Below are 20767 nucleotides of genomic sequence, written 5' to 3'. Positions count from 1 at the left end.
AATGAAACTGAGAAGCCCCATTCAAGAAATTGACCCAGGCCGGAAAAAAATTTATTACAAAGTTAAACATTGTTTTTTAGGACAATGGACGCATATATGATTTTCTGTTTAGAAACTTCCAAAAATTTCCTGAAACGTCGCTTTTTTTCGGCCTGTTTTCTTTGTATATTCGCCAACGGCGCCGATAATTGTTCTGGAACAAAACTTTTCTTTTGACTAGCGAAACCTCGAAAACAAGTTTGGTCACACTGAGCAAAAATAGGCAAAAATCTAAACCAGTTTTAGCAAATTTTTTTCCTCTATCTAGAGAATCCTAGATCTGCGCCTGAAAGTTTTTATTCTTCCCTGTTAATGACATCATTGAATTTTTCCTATTGTGCTATTTTTTACTTGCTAAATAAATCAAAATTGCTCTGAACTCAACAATCTACCTGTTCGCTCTTTCACAAAAAAAATCACATTTGAATTTTTTAGTGATGAAGTTTTGATTTATTATACTTTAGAATGATATTTAAAACTGAGCCTCGATCGTTTTTTCTTCAGTTTCGCTTTTTTGACACATTTCTTCGTCGTCGTCTTCGTTCTCAAATGAACTTTTCATCACGTTTTTCTCAAACATTTCACGTTCCATCAATTGCGCTTCTTTATTGCCATCACAAACTGCACGATAACTTTTGTTGTACTTGTACACCAAATAATGAATTACGTAAAACGGCGTGGAGATTACAGCCGTCATGAGAGCTATACAAATCGGCATTATGGAATTCAGATCGGCTTTCGGCTGGCTGAACACTACGAGAGTCATGCTGATCACGATTCCTGCATTTTGCATGCCTGAAAAACAATCATTTAGACGAAAACTTATTTTCTCAAATTCGGACAATTATAAATATCCTGCGGTAAAAAGATATTTTTTGGTGAAAAAAATGACGATTTTTCGAGCTGAATTCTATCAAACTAGTGAATAATCATTTGACTTTAGTTATAAGTTGTTTGGACTATAGCTGGAAGTTTTAACACTTTCCAAATATATTGCCCAATAGTTTATTGTTTTTATTTGACTCAAGGATTAAAATTTTGCTGAGTTTTTTCCCTGGGCATACTCAGCTTCTAAATTGGCTCAACTTCCAGCTAACTTAGATGGCAATTTAATTATAGATTAGATAGAGTAGATTTGTAGATTTATACCAACCGACTTCTAGCGCGATGGTTTTTATCTGAGACACTCTCAATCCCATGCATGCCGCCCCAATTGCACCCAGAGTGAACCCCCCGACGGGGAGAAGGAGGGCTCCCATGAAACCCTTGAAGGGCATCAGTTGGAAAGCAAACAGGCTGCGATAGATGGCTGAAATAATATAAGAATATCAACTTTTTATATAAATAATGTATAAACAAGACTGCTCGTATCAGGGCGAAGCCCTGAACGTTCCGACTGCCTTTAAAGGTTTTTGGAGCAGTAATAATATTAAAAAATTAAATGAAATAGAAAAATATGAAAAATTTTTTCTAAAATTTGATTTTTTTAAATGAAAATCATCCCCCACACGTCATATAAAGTACAAAAGAATAAATTTTGCTCCTTGTAACAAATCAATTATTGCAAATAAGCTTCTTTCAACCATTTTGGAACGATTTCTAAGACGGATTAACTCTCCGCTTACGCGTTAATAGCGCGAAATATATCGCGCGTTAATTGTCCCAAATTGGCCAAAATGGTCATTTTTAAACCCCCATAACTTTACGAAAAATGATCACAGGTGAAATATCTGTTCAACTTTGAGCTCAGGACAACAATACCTTTCGAATGATATGAAAAATATTTGTCAAAAATGGCTAGTTAAGAAGTCGAATTTTGTCTGAAGAAAAAAAAACCCACCCCGAGCACAAACATTCCGTTACTTTCGTATCGAAAGTCGGAACAATAATGTTATGAGAATATAAACTAAGTTTGTTTAATTGATAAATTTAAATTTAGGCTTTTTATTACCCCCCCCCCCCCAACTCACACAAATATCACATAAATCGCAAGCAAGGTTCATTACGAGGAGCCATGGTCTAGTTTGTTGCCTGGCAAATTTTCGTAACAATCGATGTGAACACACAAGATCAATTTTTAAAAATGTCCATGGGTGGGGCGAGGAAAAAGAGCCTCAATTTGTTTAATAATTAATTTTGTAAGATAATAAATTAGAAATTGTTTGAAGGCAGTTACACTGTTCTTAGGCAGCCTGTCAGAGGTATAAACCGGCGTTTATTTATTTCGCTTGACAACAGCTCACTAAACTAGATTTCAATAAATTCGGCATATTTTAACTCTAAGAACCCGGGTTGACAAAAAATGCTAGTCATATAATTTTCATATATGGAAAAATGCTAATCATACATGCAATTCCATAAGTACAGAAGGATGCATGAAAGGTATATGATTAGTTTTTTTTCATATATGGAAATTGTATGACTAGCAAATTTCCATAAACCAAAAATATTGATTTATTTACATTTTAATTTCTCAAAATTTTTTGGTTGTGTTCTTAACCAAACACAAATGACATAAACCTTGGTTACTCAAACGTAGTTACCAAAGGTTTGGCCTTCTCGCATTAAAAATGCATTGGAAACAGCCTGAAACGTTTTAAATTTGTCTCACACAAATAATATAACGAAAGTAACGAATTTTTAAATTTTGGCAAAAATTTTCAAAGATGATTATTTCTACAGTTTGAATTTTTAAATTACCAGACATTGATCAAGGCACAGAAAAACATGTCATACAAAAAAAGAGGAGTTTTAAGCGTTTTTGAAAAAATTTATGAAGAGAAAAGGAAAAAAATCCAATATTAGTAAATCCAGGACTACGTTATACCCCACAAAAAATTAAATTTTGCATGCAATGTTTTTTTTTCAAAAAATGTTTGTTTTGAGTAGGAAAACCAATTTGCGCTTGAAAAATAACACAAAAAAATTTTGTCGTCGCCATCAAAAAAATGCTAGTCATACACTTTCCATATATAGAAATTGTATGATTAGCATTTTTTTTGACAAAAGTTTTTCTTTTTTATGTAGTACGATACACCGAATTTTATGCCAAAACAAGAGAAAAGTTTTTTGAAACTAGGACGACACCATTTTAGCAAAATGTATGAAATTTGTATGACTAGTATTTTTTCATAATCTTAGATTATGGAGTTGTATGATTAGCATTTTCGGTCTATGGAGGTCAACCCGGGAAGCAATTTGATGTAAGCTATATAGATTGACAACAGCGCATATATACAACCTGGAGCAGATCTAGGTTTTTCTCGAGGGAGGTTTTTCAACAAATTTCTGGGCCGATTGCGAAATGTTGAAAAAACAGGCCAAAAAAAGGTGTTTTAGGCACTTTTTGGAAAGTTTTTGACCTAAAAATTGGGTTATTTTGGCGCGCGCTATGTCCCTTCAGTTTTTAGTATACTTTTAGGAAAAATTTAAGGTTCCGCCAGCCGAAAATGATTATCTTTAATTAGTTCAAAGGAGGGACCCTTTGGGTCGGCAGGGTCGAATCCCTAAGAAGGGGGGCGTCCACCCACCTACCCTTCCTCTAAATCCGCTGGTGTATAAGCGCTCATTAAGCTATGACTTACTTGCAAGAGCTCATCTTTGCAAACTGCAGCGCAAGTGCGATATGGATCCACAATCACTACGAATGAGCCATCAAAATCCCATATTAAGAACAGTTACATGAATTTACAACGCTACACCGACACTACTGCCCGGAAATCAGCTGTGACACTCCAGTTCCGCCTTCAGTTGTCTCGAAAGTTGAAATAAATTTAATACAAACAAGTTTCGGCTGTTTTAGCATTCGGCGCTTAACCCTTGATTTTTATCTGATTAAAATAAAATTCGTTTTGCCGAATTCTATAAAATTTAGAATACCAATTCCAAAAAAGCGGTACTTTTTGAGAGACGAAAAATTCCCGTTGCTTAAAACTGAATTTAAAAACGTCTCATTCTGCAAAAAAATATATCCAAAAAAGTTTTAGTAAATTGCATTCCGTAAAAGTATTGACGAACTTTTAAAAATTGTTCGTGCAAATTTTTTCGTAGTTTTTTGATATACAATTACTGAAAAAAGAAGAAAATTTCTTTCGAACAGCCAACTGCCAGAGTCGAGGTCCGAGACTTATTGCTAGTGATTCAAAGTCACGCCGATGTTTGCGATAGTCACTAATGTCGCAGACTTGGAGACTATGATCTTAAGCAAAGTCCAAGAAGCGATATTTTGAAAAAATAATTCCTAGTATTTGAGGACTTGATATCACTGTATAAACTAAGATAGTAACCTTTGTCATCCTAGTTGAGTTGTCGATTAGAAATTTCTCGGCGCCTTTCAACAGGTCTGTCGGAGATGAAACCATCAAAACGTTGACATATTTGCAATTGTTATACAAACTTCGATGTATTTAACAGATTAAACTCAAGTTTGATTGACCATTGCAAATATGTCAACGTTTTGCTGCTCCATTACTTCAGCAGTTGAAGTTAAAATAAGGATTGAGCATTATCTTAGTACAAGTCTTCTGCCGTACATGCTTTGCATTCAAGATAGAAGCAAAATTTTGAAGCTATCTTTTAAATTCTCAAAAAGATTTATTGAGAACTTTTGAAAAATCTGCAAGATAACATTCGCAGCTAAAGGAGTTTTGGAGAGAAAAATAGTAGTCAATGAAAAATAGTAGTCAATGGGCTTTTTTGGTAATCACTACGTTGATGATAACATGAAAAAATCTTGGTTGCAAAAAACATATGTATATTTTTCGGAAATTTAAATAGTTCCTCGCACATGAAAAAAAATATGAGTCAGGTCGTCTAATAAGATTTTATGTAAACGACTTTAATAATCCATAATTATCAATATAATCCAGTTTCTTTCTACTTCAATTTTTTTGCATTGACTTTGAAAAAGTTTTTGCAAGAATGTGCGCTCAATCTCCGTAAACTAATTAAAATGCCTCGGACAATAAAGCTTAACTAGTATGTTCATATATACAGTCGTTAACCCAGCAACTAACCAAAAACTGCTATAAATCGCAATCATAACATTAACTTTTCGGTTCAAACTTGAATGATATATTGGCGCAAGCTAGCCAAAACAACCGGTGATAGTCCTGGAGACAAATTGTTCTTTTTGACGGTCAGACTTAATCAATGTTGAACCAAGTTAGTTTAAATTTTAGACCAATTTTTTTAACCGCTTTATACAAATTGGGTCTCAAAAGATTTTGTCTAAAAATTGGGTCTAATTGTCTCAAAGGGTAAAGATTCAGAAAACAAAAATTTAGAACAAACGTTCAAAAAAAACTGGACAAAAACATCTTAGCGTTGAAAATATCGAAACTTGAGTTTTTAAAAGTGCGGTGAATTGGCTGCGGCATAATCTATCAGATAAAGGAGTGATAGCAAAAACTACAAAAACTGAAGTAACTTTGAAACTATGTCCTTAAAGGTGACTAAAACAACTTAGATCGCTTATGGGCAGGATCAATCACAAATTCGGCATGTTTAACAGACAAACTCTTACCCCGAATAAGGAAAAAGAACGAAAAAAAAATCCAGTTGACAGCTAACAAGTTTGAATGGTGGAAAACACTCAGTTGTGTTTGAAGATATTAGAAAAGCCCATCAAAAGATACTCGGGTTAAACGTGAATCACAGAGAGTAGAAGCGACTCTGGAGCAAAAAAAACAACGGCAAGGATGAATGCCAATCTCGTATGCTTTTCGATGTTTGAACACTCCCGAAAAGAAATATTCCATAAATGAATTGGAAATGTTTGCAGTCGTGTGATCGGTCGACCAAATTAAACAATACCTACAAGGTAAAGAGTTCATAACTGCAACAGAAAACACAGCTTTATTTCGATCTTAGATGGAACTGACTCAAATAAAACCTACAAATCCCAGTTAACCTGGTGGGTATGTAGATTAAAAATAAGCCAGTTTAAAAAAGAACACATTCCAGGGAAGGATATAGTTGTTTAGTTTATCTTTCATGAGAACCAAATTAAGACCCTGGCCGAAACCTGAATTGGATAAAAAATTGTAGTCACAATAAAATAAATTTTTCATAAAGCTCTCGACTGTTTGAACTGTCGACTAAAGGATGATAAGAGCTCAACCAAAACGAAAAAATTCTAGAACAATCCGTAGAAATACAAAAGACTGACACGTCATCGCACGGTGGCTATAGCAACAAAAACTTTTCGAACGAACAAATTACGACCTGAACCAAAATGTTCAAAACTCATGATCAAAACCAGCAGGAGAACAGGTTACGCAATTTCTCTTACTTAATTCAGTCGGTTAGCTCAAGTAAGAATGAATCGAAAGAAAGACGAAGAAAATGGTGCGAATTACTGACGGAAAGCACAATGACAGCTGAGAAAGATGAAGCAAAATTAAAGAAGAGGAGCTAACAGAAACAATATTCCAAAAAAAACAATAGAAAGAGGTGGAAGAAACAAATCCGACTGAGAAAGTTCAGGATCCGAAAAACAGAGAGTTGGCTTGAGAGCATTAGATAAAGAAAAATAGTCTCAAGACTTTCATCATTTCATCTAGTTTTGGTAACTGTTGAGCAGAGATGGATCCCTAAAACATGTTTGAAATGGAGGCGAGCTCGGAAAAGCTACGCACGAGAACCACACAAGAAAAAGAAGAAGTAGAAAGGGAGGAAATTGTTGAAGTGCACCTAACGTTTGACGACAATGAAGCCAGCCCAGAAGTGATTATGAAACAGCCCAGCAGAAGAGTCGGCCATGATCAAAACAATGAACGATGAAGAAACAGGGGTTATTTTCAAATGTGGCATGTTTAACAGACAAAATCTTACCCGAATGAGGTAAGAGAAAGACGAAAAAACGATGAAAAAAGCAAAAGAAAAAACGAAGAAAATGGGTTCGAATTACTAACGGAAAGCAGAATGACAGCTGAGAAAGATGAAGCAGTATTAAAGAAGATGAGCTAACAGAAACAATATTCCTGAAGACAAGAGAAAGAGGTGGAAGAAACAAATCGGACTCAGAAAGTTCAGGATCCGAAAAACTGTGAGTTGGCTTGAGAGCGAGCGTCAGATAAAGAAAAATAGTATCAAGGATTACATCAAATCACCTCGTTTTGGAAACTGTTGAGCAGAGATGGATGCCTAGAACATGTTTGAAATAAAAGCGAGCTTTTAAAAGCGAGAAGAAGTAGAAAGGGAGGAAATTGTAGATGTGGACTTCACGTTAGACGACAATGAAGCCAGTCCAGAAGTGATTATGATACTTCCCAGCAGAACAGTCGGCCACTTGTCAAAGAAAATTGAGTTCAAACTGTCGGAACTTCTCAGCGCAAAGGGTGTTAAACATCTCCAGACTCTTCATTAAAAGCGTATTGGCCAAACTCATCTCGGATGTCTGGATCGAGAACTAATAAGCTCCTTTACGAATACGCATTCTGATCGAAAACCGTTGAGCTGTTCCGGGACAACTTACGCAGGTAGTACTAAAGAGAATTCACCGCTGATAGCCGGGCCAAGAGGCTATGCTACAAGTTTCAAACTAGTTGTGGTGGCCCCACATGCATAATCCTCGCGGAGGAGTGCATTAACTCCGTGGAGGAGTGCAGAAGCTGCACCAGATACGATATGAAAGCTAAATAATTAATTCCAAAAAACTGCACCAAACCTCTACCACTGCGCAAAACTCCGGGGAAAAATTGCCATCAAACTTTCTTCGCTCCTATGTCGGCACACATGGGATTCCGGTATCTTTTGAAGCTGATGATTTTTCAGGGCTCAAAGGAAAATTGATGAATTGAATTTGCACGGAGCCCAATATCACGCAAATACTTTGTCCTGCCTTAAAATCACGTCGTTAAAGCTATGCCTCAGCACAATCATGCGAGATCTCAGATGAAAAAAGCTAAAAACTCTTCAACGACCACCCTTTGTGGCGCATTTTTCCGATTACCACAAAATGCATTTGAGATCATCTTAAAAAAAAATCATATATAATCGTGCTTGATCAGATATGCAGCACCTTGAAAGATCCGCTCTCACAGCCAGGCAGACTAGGAGAATAATCGAGAGTTTCTGCGATAATTTAAAGATTGTAAATAAGGGAAAGGGCTGTAGATAAATCAGTCAGCTATTCTAAGAGCAAGTATCGTCTGCGCGAGATAGAGAGCGGGCACGAGCGCTGAAAGACTTTCTGGAAGCCGATGCCAGATGAAATGCCGAAAGTCGGGTTGCGGCGGCAAGTGACATCAGACGGATTGTAGACGAAACCAGCTCAAAAAAACCAAACTAACACAAGAACTACTCTGCTCATGGGAGAATGATTTTATCAAAGATAAACCAGAGTTGTTGAACGAACGATCCTACTAAGAGTTTTTTTACGAAAGCATAAAAGCCGAAAAAGTGGGAGAGCGCTCACAAACCCAATGAAGAGAAAAGTCGCCTCAAAAACCCCATTTACTGCAAAGACAGCAACCGATTCTATAAACAAAAACGATATCGCGGTAGCGAAAATTCCACTTCCTGCATTTAAAAAGAGAGCAAAACGAGAAAAACCAAAACCCTTTGGAAGAGCCAAAGGGAAAATATCAAAAGGAGGCCATCAAATCAACATCAGACAGTGATTTGGACGGAGAGACACTGCGACAGCAGCAGTAAAATGAAGAGGAATTGACTACGGAACAATATCAATCATGCTAATCAGTGGTTACGTCAAAGGACACAAAGTCGGGGATTGGCTATTTTTATCCATTAAACGAGAAAAACGCAATGCAGCAGGAGTTCTAACATGGAAGCCGCGAACGAAAAAATAAGTGTTTTTGGAACAAAAAGAGAAAAAAAAACCGCAGCAAGGAGGCTAGAAACATGAAAGCTGCAGGGGAAGCAATGAAAAAAGGAAAATCACCTGAACCAGAGAAAGAAAAACCGAAAAACCATAATGAAACTGTTCGACTCCCAGTTCGACTCCCGGGAAATCGAAAAAAAATCTTAAAAATTTACAAAAATTGATCGGAATACTCCACAGAAAGACACATTTGAAAAACAGGATTTTGTTCTCGAGGAGTACAAAAAAGTTGCAGATTAAGCTTTCACGCGAGGTTCACAAGAAACTGCTGAAAAATTCTGAAACTCGGCTGAGGTGCAAATCGAAATAATACTAGACATTTTTCGACGAATCGATTATAGAAGATGTATCAGGAATTAATGCACGAAGCAGCAGTGGAGGCTTACCGATTGAAATTAGCCACAATTGAAACAAAAACAGACATATCGATAGGGACACAGTTCACGTTGAAAGAGAGCCATTTGTTTAGGAGAAATGCTGGCTACAATTCACTCGACAGCACGCGATCACGAAACTCAGCTTGGAAAAATCCACAAGAGTTTGACTATTAAGAGGAAATTGTTGCCGCAATAAACTAGAAAATTTTAACATTGAAGCGCAACCTATGAAAGCAAACAAAAAGTTTTTACCTAGTGTTGAAAGTTTGCTGCCTCGCTTTACCTTAGCTTAATTATGTTGTTGTGTTTTCATTATTTTGTCAAGACCATTTGCGCACATCGAAAAGAAGACTGTAGTCTAACATTGAAGCGCAACCTTATGAAAGTACTAGAAAAAATTTTACTTAGTGTTGAAAATTTGCTGCCTCGCTTTACCTTAGCTTATTTATATTGTGGTGTTTTTATTATTTTGTCAGGGCCAATTGCGCTGATCGAAAAGAAAATTGTAGTTACAGTCAGTGTTAACCATACAGAGTTATGTAATAGGCCACTAGATCTCAGCCTGCGAATGTCAGAAAACAAAGTTTCTGAGTTAACTTCTTGAAAACTTCTTTCAGTTCTTTCAGTTATCACAGATACTGTAAAAAATTTTTTTGATGTTTGCTTTTAGCTTAAATTACAAAGACAAACCAACACTTAAAAAATTAAAAACATAGAGTCATATTGTCAAAATATTCAATCGATGAAGGTTTGACTTTCAGCTGTCTTTAAAAACAAATAACGTTTTAAAACTTGAACTTCACTTTCAAAAAGTAAAATTTCAGCAGTTGGCTTAACTTATGATAAAATTGTCAACTAAAAAAACACACAAAGGTAACTTGTGTTTGAAATTTTGTCGTTTGAATGGAAAAAATGATTTTGTCAGAGCCAAACAACATAGATTTGCACATTTCGGATTTTTAACAATTATAGCGACTATAACTCATAATCGTTTCTTTTTTTGAAGTTTCGAACTGCGCTAAATGTTTTGTTGAATTTTGAAAAAATCATTTCTTCCGTTCAAACAACTAAATTTTGAACTTATTGTAGAAAAAAATATATTTTCCAACTCATTGATTAACATCTGATAAGTCCAAAGTGTATTTTAGATTTAGAAACTTGGTGTTTTAACAACTGAATCGTTTGTAGACAAAAAAATGAAGAAAAGAAACAACTTCATTTAAAAAATGAAGTTTGAAGCTTCACTGTAGCTTGATGCAGGAGATTAAATAAATTGGTTATTAAACAAAAAAAGCACACCGAACGTACCGGTAATCAAATTATAATTCCCGGGTTGATCTCCCATCACCGAAAATGCTTATCATACAATTCCACACATCAAGTGTATGGAAAAATGCTTGTCAAACATTTTTTCGTACAATTGCAAAAATGTTGAAAAAAGATATAAACAAATTTCTGCGGCTGTTTGATTCTAATCAAACAGCCTGGTGATGAAAAAACCGATGTTTTTGTTTTTTGAAAAAAATACTTGCATACAATTTCCATATATGGAAATTGTATGACTAGCATTGTTTTGATGGCGACACAAAAATATTGCCAAGTAATTTTGAAATTGCCCAAATTTTTTTTTTTCGTTTTTTTTTCAACCGCAAATCGAATTTTGTACTCAAATTTTTTTTTGCATGCAGAATTTAATTTTTGTGTTCATAACGTAGTCCTGGATACACTTATGTTGAATTTTCTCCTTTTCGCTCAATAACTTTTTTAAAAACTCCCATTATTTTTTTATGGCATGTTTATGTATGCCTTGATCATTGTTTGATAATTTAAAAATTCATATTTTAAAGTAATCTTGTTGAAAAGTTTTGCCAAAGTTTAAAGTTAGTTATTTTCGTTATATCATTTGAGAAAGACAGCTCGTTTTTAAATGCAAGACCATCCAATTTTTGGGGCCTTGAGTAAAATAAGGCCTTTGTTGCTTGCGAACCTAACCCAAATTTTTTCAGAAATTACATTCAGAAAATAAAATCAACTTTTGGAAAAATACTTGTCATACAATTTGCATATTTGGAAAAATGTGTATCATAGAGATTTCATACAGCTGTCTGTACGTATGGAATTATGTAGATCTGTATGACACAAATTGTCTCATATATGGAAATTGTATGATAAGAAGTTTTGGTCCACCCGCGTTGATTCTTGATTGTCGCGGGAATTGAAAAAAACTCCTTCAAAAAGTTATCAGTTAAGAGTGAAAGTTTGACGCATTAACAAATGAGAAACCAATTTTGCAATTTTTGTTAAATTTGGCGGAAGTGTTTCACAAAAAAAAATGTTTTTCTGCTTGTGTTCAACCAAAAAAGACTGGCATCATTTTTTGTTAACCAGAAGAACCAGACGAAGCAGAAGAAAAAACCCGTTAGGTAGTTATGATTTGGAACTCTGAAGCCCCACCCCATACGCCGCTGAGTGAGATGCTATAAATTGGTAGAAGTAGTTAAATTGCTTTTCCGGCCTATAGTATTTCTACCTGAAAAAATTATTTTCTTCTCAGAAATATTTGTTTAAAAGCTCACCTGTCGCAATGAACGTCAGAAAGAGGACAAACACAACCGGCCTTGCAAATCTCATCACTTTGGTCGTTATTTTATTCGCTTTGCTAATCAGCACCATCCCAATGGCAACTGGTATTACGATTAGAATTAGTGTTCGGGCTAGTTTGAGGTAGGGGATTGTTTCGGGTGAGAAGTTAGGGTCGTTTGAAGCGTAGCGACCGTACGCCCACAGGTTGAGAGGCATTGCACCTGAAACATGGATTACGATATTTGTAGTTTGTTTTGGATTTTAATCTCTGGAAAATAATTTAAGATAGGAGGGGTTGAATGTTTAGAAATATTCTGTGTTTTTGAAATATTCAAGTTAGTTGAGGTACTAAAAATTTCATTAGATACAGAAAAGGAAGAATTTTGTTCAGTATCTGAAAACTTAATTGGTATATAATTTATCCGTATTTTCTGTCAGGCGCGGATTAGGTCGAATAAATTGATTTTCAGTGCTCTCCCAAATCATAAAGACCCTAGACCAAAAAATTGTTATTAAGCACTTTTTGGATAATTTCGACCAAAAAATCGCGTTTTTTTCGGCGCGCTCTTTCCTCAAAATTAGTATGTATTGGCGCCAAAGGCGCCTTTAGAACAATATAAGGCCAGTCATCCGAAAATTGATAACTCAAAATAGTACAAAGGGGAGATCCTTTGGGTCGGCAGGTGGTCGAATCCCTGAGAGAAACGGCGTCCCCCCCCCCCTTCGCCACCCCCAAACTCGCTACTGTTTTCTGTATTTTATCCAGTTAAGTTAGAAAAAAAACCGATATCCACACTGAATTTGATCTATCAAATAACTAACCCAAAATCAAAAAACCCGGGCCGAGATGCTCGACTTATGACCGAAATGGTCGAACCATTTTCGGTTTTCGATCCGCCCTTAAAACATTCATACAAAGTCATCATAATAAATTTAATCATTTGACCAAAATAATCGAACGATGTCCAGTTTTAGACCCATCCTTAGACGGTTGACTAAAATCTTCATAATAAAATTTAAAGTACCTATAGCAATAGCAGTACTGAAGAACGTCATTGCAATGGATAGAGGCACTTCGCCCCCTACCAAATAAGAGGCAGTGTTGCTGTTGCCCCCTCCTGGGGCACATGCCACCATCAACAGACCCAGGGCTACATCTGGCTCATAAGCGAACACACGGGCTATGACCAGGCCAAACTGAAACAAAAATAGATATGATTTTTAAAAAGTCAGGAGTATAAAAATTGAGGAAGTTCAACAATTTAAGAAAATGAGTGGTTTTAATTTTTAAAAACTCACTTATGATAAGACAAAATTGAAAGAATTACAACCAGGAGTTTAAGAAATTGAAGATTTTTGAAGTTTAAGAAAATGAGCTGTTTTAGTTTTAAGAAGACACGGGCTACGACCAGAACAAACTGAAACAAAAACAATCAGTTTAAAAAATCAAAAAAACTGCGGCGAAGAATTATTCCGGCTACGGATTTATTTCGCGTACCTAGCGCAATTTACTTTACAAGATCTGAAATTCTTTATTTCTTTGATAAGTTGATTCTCAGATCTGAAATTCGTTATTTCAGATCTTGATGAGATTTTAAATTTTCAGATCTGAAATTTGGGTCTGAAATAGAAATTTTCAGATCTCAATTAACCTTGTAAAACAAAATTTCAGGTCTGAAATGAGATATGAAAAAACTTTTGTTTATTTATAATATTTTCATTTTTGATGTTTCTGCAATACACAATTATACTTAGATTAATTTGTGCTAAAACAAAACTTCAAATTATTCCACAAACATTTTTTTCAAATAAAACTTCTTGTTCAACTGTTGTAAAAAATTATCAAAAACTGTTTGAAGACCTATCAAACTTTTGTTCAACTGTTGTAAAAAATTATCAAAAACTGTTTGAAGACCTATCAAACTTTTGATTTTCATGCGCTACTTATGCAAAACATAATTCAGCAGTCTCCGATTAGAGACTCTCTGCTGAGTACTTGCTAGTAGCTATGAAAACAAAAAAAACTAAAATAGCAAAATTTGTATCAGAATCAATGATTTTTGCAGATCAGAAAAAAACAAAAAAATCAAATTTTCAGATCTGAAGTTAGATCTTAAATAATTTTGCAGTTCTAAAACAACCACAAAAAGTAACTTTTAGATCTGAAACTAGATCTGACAAAACCCATTCGTCAAGTATCTAAACGTTATTTTACCATTTCATACCACATTTTAAATCCGAAGCTTAGATCTGAACAAACTATTTCAGATCTGAGTGAGAACTTTTACTAGGTTTGGGTTACGATGTCAAACTCAGGTAAATAAAAGAGAACAAAGTAGTGCTCAGTCGTCTTCAAATTGAAAAGACAGGTGATGTTTATGTTTCGATTGTTTTTAAAATGTTTGATGCGGAATTCAACAGACAAATATCTGGAATCCAGATCACTACGAAATGAGCAGAGCTTGGAGACAAAAATTTTGTACGAAAAAAAGTCCGTAAACATTTTCACGGATTCTAGTTTGAACATGCTCAAGATGATTCCTTTGGTAAAGTTTGTTATATGGTCGAAAAGAAATGTTCCGACGACCGATTGATTTAGTTTTTATATCAAAAAACGCAATTTTCTTTATCCTAGTCAAACACACGGGCTGTAATAATTCAATACTGAGTCAAAAAAAATTAGTTACAAGTTCTGCACCATTCAATTAAATTTCTAAGCGTTAAACGCTATATCAATTTGAGATGACATTAGACAAAAACTGATCACAGTAAAAGCCGCTTAGATATTTACCTAAAATAAAACTAGTTACAGCAAAATTCGGTCATTTATGGCGCATTTTGATTCATCGAACATTACGCCAGCAACAATGGGTCACTAGGTGAGTAAATTATTTTAAAGTGAGCCTCATTTGTTGAGCAAATTTTAAATTTTAAATTAAAAAAAATAAAAATATCTTTTTTTCTCAATGCTATATAGAGAAAACTAACTTTCGTTGAAAGCTAAAAACGCCGATTTTAAAAATTAATTATGTCTATTGTTACGTTTAATTAGCAAAACAATACCCTCCTCAATTTTTCATTCAGTTCGTTCAGTAGTTTACTTAGTAGCTGTCGCAGAATTTTGAATGAATAAAAGGTACTAGAGAGGACCGGTATTTTGTAAATTTGTACGCTCCATTACGAGGCTGAACTTGCATTTTTCTAAAATTTGAATGCATTCCGAAACATGCTAAAAACGGTTTTTTTTGGCAAAATCCACAACATGGCTATTTGTTTTTGATCCTCTTTGATGTTTGGAAGTTTGCAAAAAAATCATTATTTATCGATGATACCTCATGCTACCAAAAACTTTGTCGCCAGTATATTTGATCGTCCAAAAATGGAAATGTTTTTAACGGTCTAGTTTTTGTTTTTGATAAGTATATAGTATAGCAAATTATCTGATAAAAAATTGAAATTTTGCATTTTTGTTTCTCTTAAAGACGAAACAAAACATACTAGTTCCAATTTTTCAACTATCAAATTTGTTGATATAAAAAACGCGTAATTTGATAAAATGAACGCTCGGGTAAAATGAAAATCGGGTGACAATTATCAAGTTGAATTCAATCAAAGTAATTCTCAACATTGATATTTCCTTCTGATTTCAAAATTCATTTGAATTCTTGTTCAGAACAGATATATTATATTGGGCAAAACAAATGGGTCACAATATTTTAGATAAAAATCGAAGCAAGTTTTGTTTCAAACTCTTTTTGTCTAAAATGAACCCAACTTGAGAACAAGGCACTTATATTTACTAGTTTTGTGTTTTTTTGTCCATTGGATTTGAGTAGAATGTTTGCGATCAATTAAACAGTTAAGAAGACCTCTATTTCTTCCCAGATGAAGCATTATTTTCTACCATGTTTTTGTTGGTGATATATAGACTAGCCAAGGTTTGAACCAGCTACCGGCTCCTCCCCCCTCCCCACCTGCGAAATTTTCAATGTTATTTATCGGCTTGCATTGTCCGATTGTAACAAAAATTGGCATGCCGCTCTTTCTTGTTAGTTTTGCGGATTATTTTCAAAAACTCTTCTGGTGAAAAGTTTCCAAAGAGAAAACAAAGTTAATGCTGGATTGTTTTTTTTCATCGCTATTCTAGTCCAAAATATTTTTGATAAAGTTAACAGATAGTCGGAACCATTTGAGTGTTACATAATTTGAGCAATTTTTAAATTTAAATGATAGATGTTGCAAGTTTATGTTAGCATTGTCAAACAGCGGATGTGTAAGACTTTGATTTTCATGAGGTCTAGACGTCGGTTCAAACAGTGCCAATATTTGACTAATTTCATCAAAGAGTAGTGCTTATGAAGTACTGTCTAAGCATCGTCCGTTAAATAAGAGAAACGGACTCTGCTTAGACAGGCTGGATGGCCTTTCATATATCCTCTGCGAATCGCAGAAACCACATCTATTAATTATTATTAAGTTCTGTTTTAAACAGTTATTGATATAAAACTAACGAACTGAAATCTTACTGAGTATAGACCTGATCAACTAAAATCTACTAACGCTAAAGAAAGTTCTAGGGTTCGCTTGATGAGTGACGTTTCTGAATAAAGATATGTTGATTTTGAGCCCTTAATGACAATCTGATTTTTTTTTCTCCTTGATCAACTGGCAAGATATGACGGATAAACAAAATTTATTTTTTTTGGGGGAGGGGGGTATGGGCTCTACGTACGCCTCGCAATCAAATTGGTACAGGATGGGTACAAAAGGTGATCTTCGACAGCAAGTTTGTCATAATCAAAGTCCCAACATCAAATATTTTATGTTTTTACGTGTCAGATTTGTCTTTTCATAAAAAATGAATATATAATCAAGATGATAGGAATTCTCCTAGAAAGCATTCGAGTAAAAAAATTAAATAGCTTTACTTATCTAGCGTTAGTTTGTGTTCGATTTCAAGCCGCGCACCCTTTATTGCACGAAAAAATTATTGCATGAAAAAATTATTGCATGAAATTATTGCCTTTATTGCATAACTTGTTTGTGGCACTTGTGCATGGCTTCAGCTTCAAAACGCAACAACATTTAAAAAATTTAAATTTATGTTTATAATTCAAAAAAGAAAAAAACTTTAGAAAACACATTAGAAAAATATATAATTTATTTGTTTTAGGAATTCGAATCACGGTTGAAAGTGCGTCAATATGATACCTTGCTCGACCTTGAAAATTTTTCTTGAGTTCGAGCGGAAAACCATTTTGTCATGGTTTTGGAACAATGATGGTTTAAAATAACTACACGGCCTATTCACATTGTTGCTCATTTATTTTTGGAACACGTTTTTATTTCACAAAACTAATGTTTTCTAACCGGTGGTAACAAGATGAATTGACAAATCGCAGCTGCAATCAACGGTTTTGGTCTCAGCAAAATGAACCTAATATCCCTTATCGTGACTTCAGTTCCGAACACAACATTCAGCATAAGCACCATTATGGTAACGTAGAAAGGGAATATTTTGTCAACCAACGACTGCCGTCGGATTACGACTATTGGAACTCGGATCTCGTTGTCGTCGGGAGTTGACGGGGGTTCCTGAGAGCATTCCAGCCATTCTTCCCCTTGAAACATTAACAAGACTTAGAAATTCAAATCTAGGAAATAGTCTAGTTTGTACATTGTACAAAAGTCTTTTCCAACAGCAGCTTTCAATTTTGCATAATCTTTATGAGTCAATTTTTCTAGCTCAATTTCATGTTTTACTAGCACTGTTGGATAAACATATTCTTTTTTGCTTTCCTAATAAAGCTTGCAGTTCGTAAGCACGGAGTTGAAACTAATTTTTATATTTGCTGAATTTTTCTTATCTTTCTTTCCTTCACGAAAAAAAAAATGAAAAACCATAAACATTTTTTTAATCTCAACCTATCATCATCTTCTTTTTCTATACCATCAAAAGGCCAAACTGTGCATTTTGTGAATTGTAGGCGAATTCCGCAACAGGCCAATAACAGAGTTGTTGTGGAATCCGCAAAATTGCTATTTTTCATTCATCTTCTTTGCTGTTTTGGGTTAAACGGACAAATAGCTAAAACACTCTAGTGCCTAAAATTGCTCCAAAAACAGGCAAAGTTACGGAATCCGCAACAAAATTTGCTGAATCCGGAACAGTTTGTGGAATCCATAAACAAATACTAGTGTATGTGTTTAGTAAATTTAAGCTGTCGTGAAACCTGCAGCGGTAAGTGGAACCGCAAATTGTAAGCGTAATCGGTAAATTGTAAGCGGAATCCGCATAAATTTGCGGATTCAACTAACATTTGCGGAACTCGCTTACATTTGCGCAATTCGAAAAAACTACCTATATTCGCTAGTTGCAGAATCCCCAAAACAACTAATGTGCCGACAACATTTACATTAGAGGAACTTGTACGCGGAATCCACGGAAGTGTTGCAAGTTAAATTCACTTACAATTTGGACCATTTTGGAACACTTGTCTCTGGAATCCAGGAACATACAGACACAAAATTTTGCGCCTATCCAGCGCACAGTTTGGCCTCGTAATGTAATTTATGACAAATGGTGCTTGATTTTAAGTTAAGCGTGTTAATTTTCGTTTAGCTCATTAAGAAGTAATTGAAAATAGTAGAAGGGTCTTATTGAGGGTAAAAGTTTGGTCTTATAAGTTTTTTATATGATTATAAATTGAGCGAAGAATTGAGATTTATTCCCTTCACTCCGAATTTTAAAAAAAACATGGGGTTTTTAAATGAAATTTTTTACATTATAGTTGCACTCTTTAAGGGCTTACAATTAGCTCTGAATTTGGATTTTAAATTTAAAAACTTTTACGGGTTTTAGAAAACTGTAGACCTGATAATCGGGAGACCTGATTTTTTTTTGTTTCAACAAATGATGTAAATTTGAATCAATTGAAACAAATAAGAATATCACGCCTTCCAATTATCAGGTCTAGAAGATTATCAAGCCTTGAGATGTTTTCAAGCCCCCTAAAGAGACAGAGAGAGAGAGCAGCTATTATTTCAAAACGTTTTAATTCAAAATCCAAATCTAGAGCCATTTTTTTTCAATTGAAACTGTCGGTAAATAACGAGAACATACTATTGTTTTTTTTTCTAGAATCAAGCGGAAGTTTGCTATTAAACATTACATTAATACATCTGAGTTTGAAATTAACTTACCCAGTCGAATACCAGTAACTTTAAACTCAGTTTCATATTGGCTTCCACTATTGGTCGCTCCCTCTTTTTCCAACTTAACAATCCCCTGATAAGTAGTCACACAATTAACGACCCCCGATTGTTCCGAGCTGATTATAACTAATAACGAGTCATCTTCATAAATTGTATCTTGATTATCACTATCTTCGGTTATGTAAGTTAAATTCAAACTAGCTTTGGTTTGAGAAACAAAATCTAACAGTAAGAACGTTATAACTATTGAGATATTTGGAAAATTTTGCTTCATTTTGAAAAATCTATTGCAGAGTTTCTAAGAGTACCTAATGATAGTATGACATTCAGAAATGGAAATAAGTTTGAACCAAATGGTAAAACTAAACCAAATTCCAACTTTTGATGTGTTCAAATATAAAGACTTATTCAACCCATTTTGAGATCTACTTGAGCAAATTTGCTCAAAATAGTTCAGCAAGATAAGTGAATTCAAAAGAAAGTTGGCGAAAGTCACATAAGGGTCAGCGAAGTTGTTCAGTTTGAAAAACCATTTGACCTCATAACACGGTTATACGAAAACAGATATTAAGTTTTTGTTATAAGAAGATCATTACTATTTAAAACTCATTCCTTTATAAAAAAACTGAACGTTAAATTTACATGATGCGAATCCAATTTCTTACTGCTATTGTCTTATTGAAGGCACTCTTTGTTGAAAATGGGTAAAGCTTACAAAAAAAGAAATCATTTTTTTGCCATTTTTACGTTAACTTGTATTTGGTTCCAATCAGTTTACACTCAAATTGACGTTTTAACCAAAAAAGGAAAAACCAAATAAGCAAAATAAAGCAGGAAACGCTATTGTTTTGATGCTAAAACATTTGAAAAAGAAAGGGAAAAATTGAGTATTTTTTACGTTCTAAAACAATTAAAGCAAGATTTTTCCTGGAAGTTAAAAGCGAATGTTCATAATGTGAAGTATAAGGCTATTATTTAAAAGAGAGAGTTTTTTATATGTTGATTTCTACGGTCTGTGAAAATAACCCGCGTGATAAAAAAACAACACATACAATTTCAGGATTTCAACCCCTAACTATTCGAAGGGTGTACCTTACGGTAAAAATTACGACCTTCTTAGCTGTACTACCCTTAATAGATTTTAAAGCACCTATCTCGTCAATGATGTTAAAATTGAATGACCCCCTTCGGTCAAATATGTCAACACTGGTGGGTTGTGGTGTAGCACGAAGCAAAAATCAGAAGTTTTAGTCAAAACCAAAAAATCGGCAGCTTTTCGTGGAAGCACGAGTGCAACCCGCATCGAGTTTGATGAGTAAAATAGAGTATAAAATTTTTTTTCACTGAATTTTAGTCTGCACATTTTATTATCACGACAAATTTAACAGCATTCCTTTTCGCAAGCAATTACTAGCAAAAAATCCTTGAAAAATCCCTTATTAGCAAAAATAATCTTCTTTTTCTCCAATCTTCTATTCCATTTTCTTTCTACACAAAATCCATAAAACTTGACCATTTTGCTAACGCTGCTTTTTGAAACTTATGCAAAAGCCAAAAATTTCAAATCTGTCGGCATAACAATGTGAATGAAACTAAAAAATTTTCGTTCCGTTACACAATTTTTTTCTATTACACTCAGCATTCACCCTTCCCACCATTTCACGTTCATCCCGTCTCCCTTCCACTAAGTTTACCCATCCTTTCTCCA

The 20767-nt window shown here is 34.5% G+C and overlaps 1 protein-coding gene across 1 annotated transcript; it reads right to left on the bottom strand.

The window, feature by feature from the left end:
* Positions 1–421: 421 nt before the first annotated feature.
* LOC134855261 (P3 protein-like) lies at positions 422–19753 on the bottom strand. The gene is made up of 6 exons (XM_063871728.1): positions 19048–19753; positions 17215–17465; positions 12870–13041; positions 11838–12065; positions 1193–1348; positions 422–834 (listed from the first exon to the last, which is right to left on the bottom strand). The coding sequence occupies exons 1-6, from the start codon at positions 19331–19333 to the stop codon at positions 512–514; spliced, it is 1416 nt and encodes a 471-aa protein (XP_063727798.1). The 5' UTR covers positions 19334–19753; the 3' UTR covers positions 422–511.
* Between the last annotated feature and the right edge of the window lie 1014 nt (positions 19754–20767).

Source organism: Symsagittifera roscoffensis, chromosome 10 (genome assembly GCF_963678635.1).
Source record: "Symsagittifera roscoffensis chromosome 10, txSymRosc1.1, whole genome shotgun sequence".
Classification (NCBI taxonomy): domain Eukaryota; kingdom Metazoa; phylum Xenacoelomorpha; order Acoela; family Convolutidae; genus Symsagittifera; species Symsagittifera roscoffensis.
This window is presented reverse-complemented; position numbering and strand designations above follow the sequence as displayed.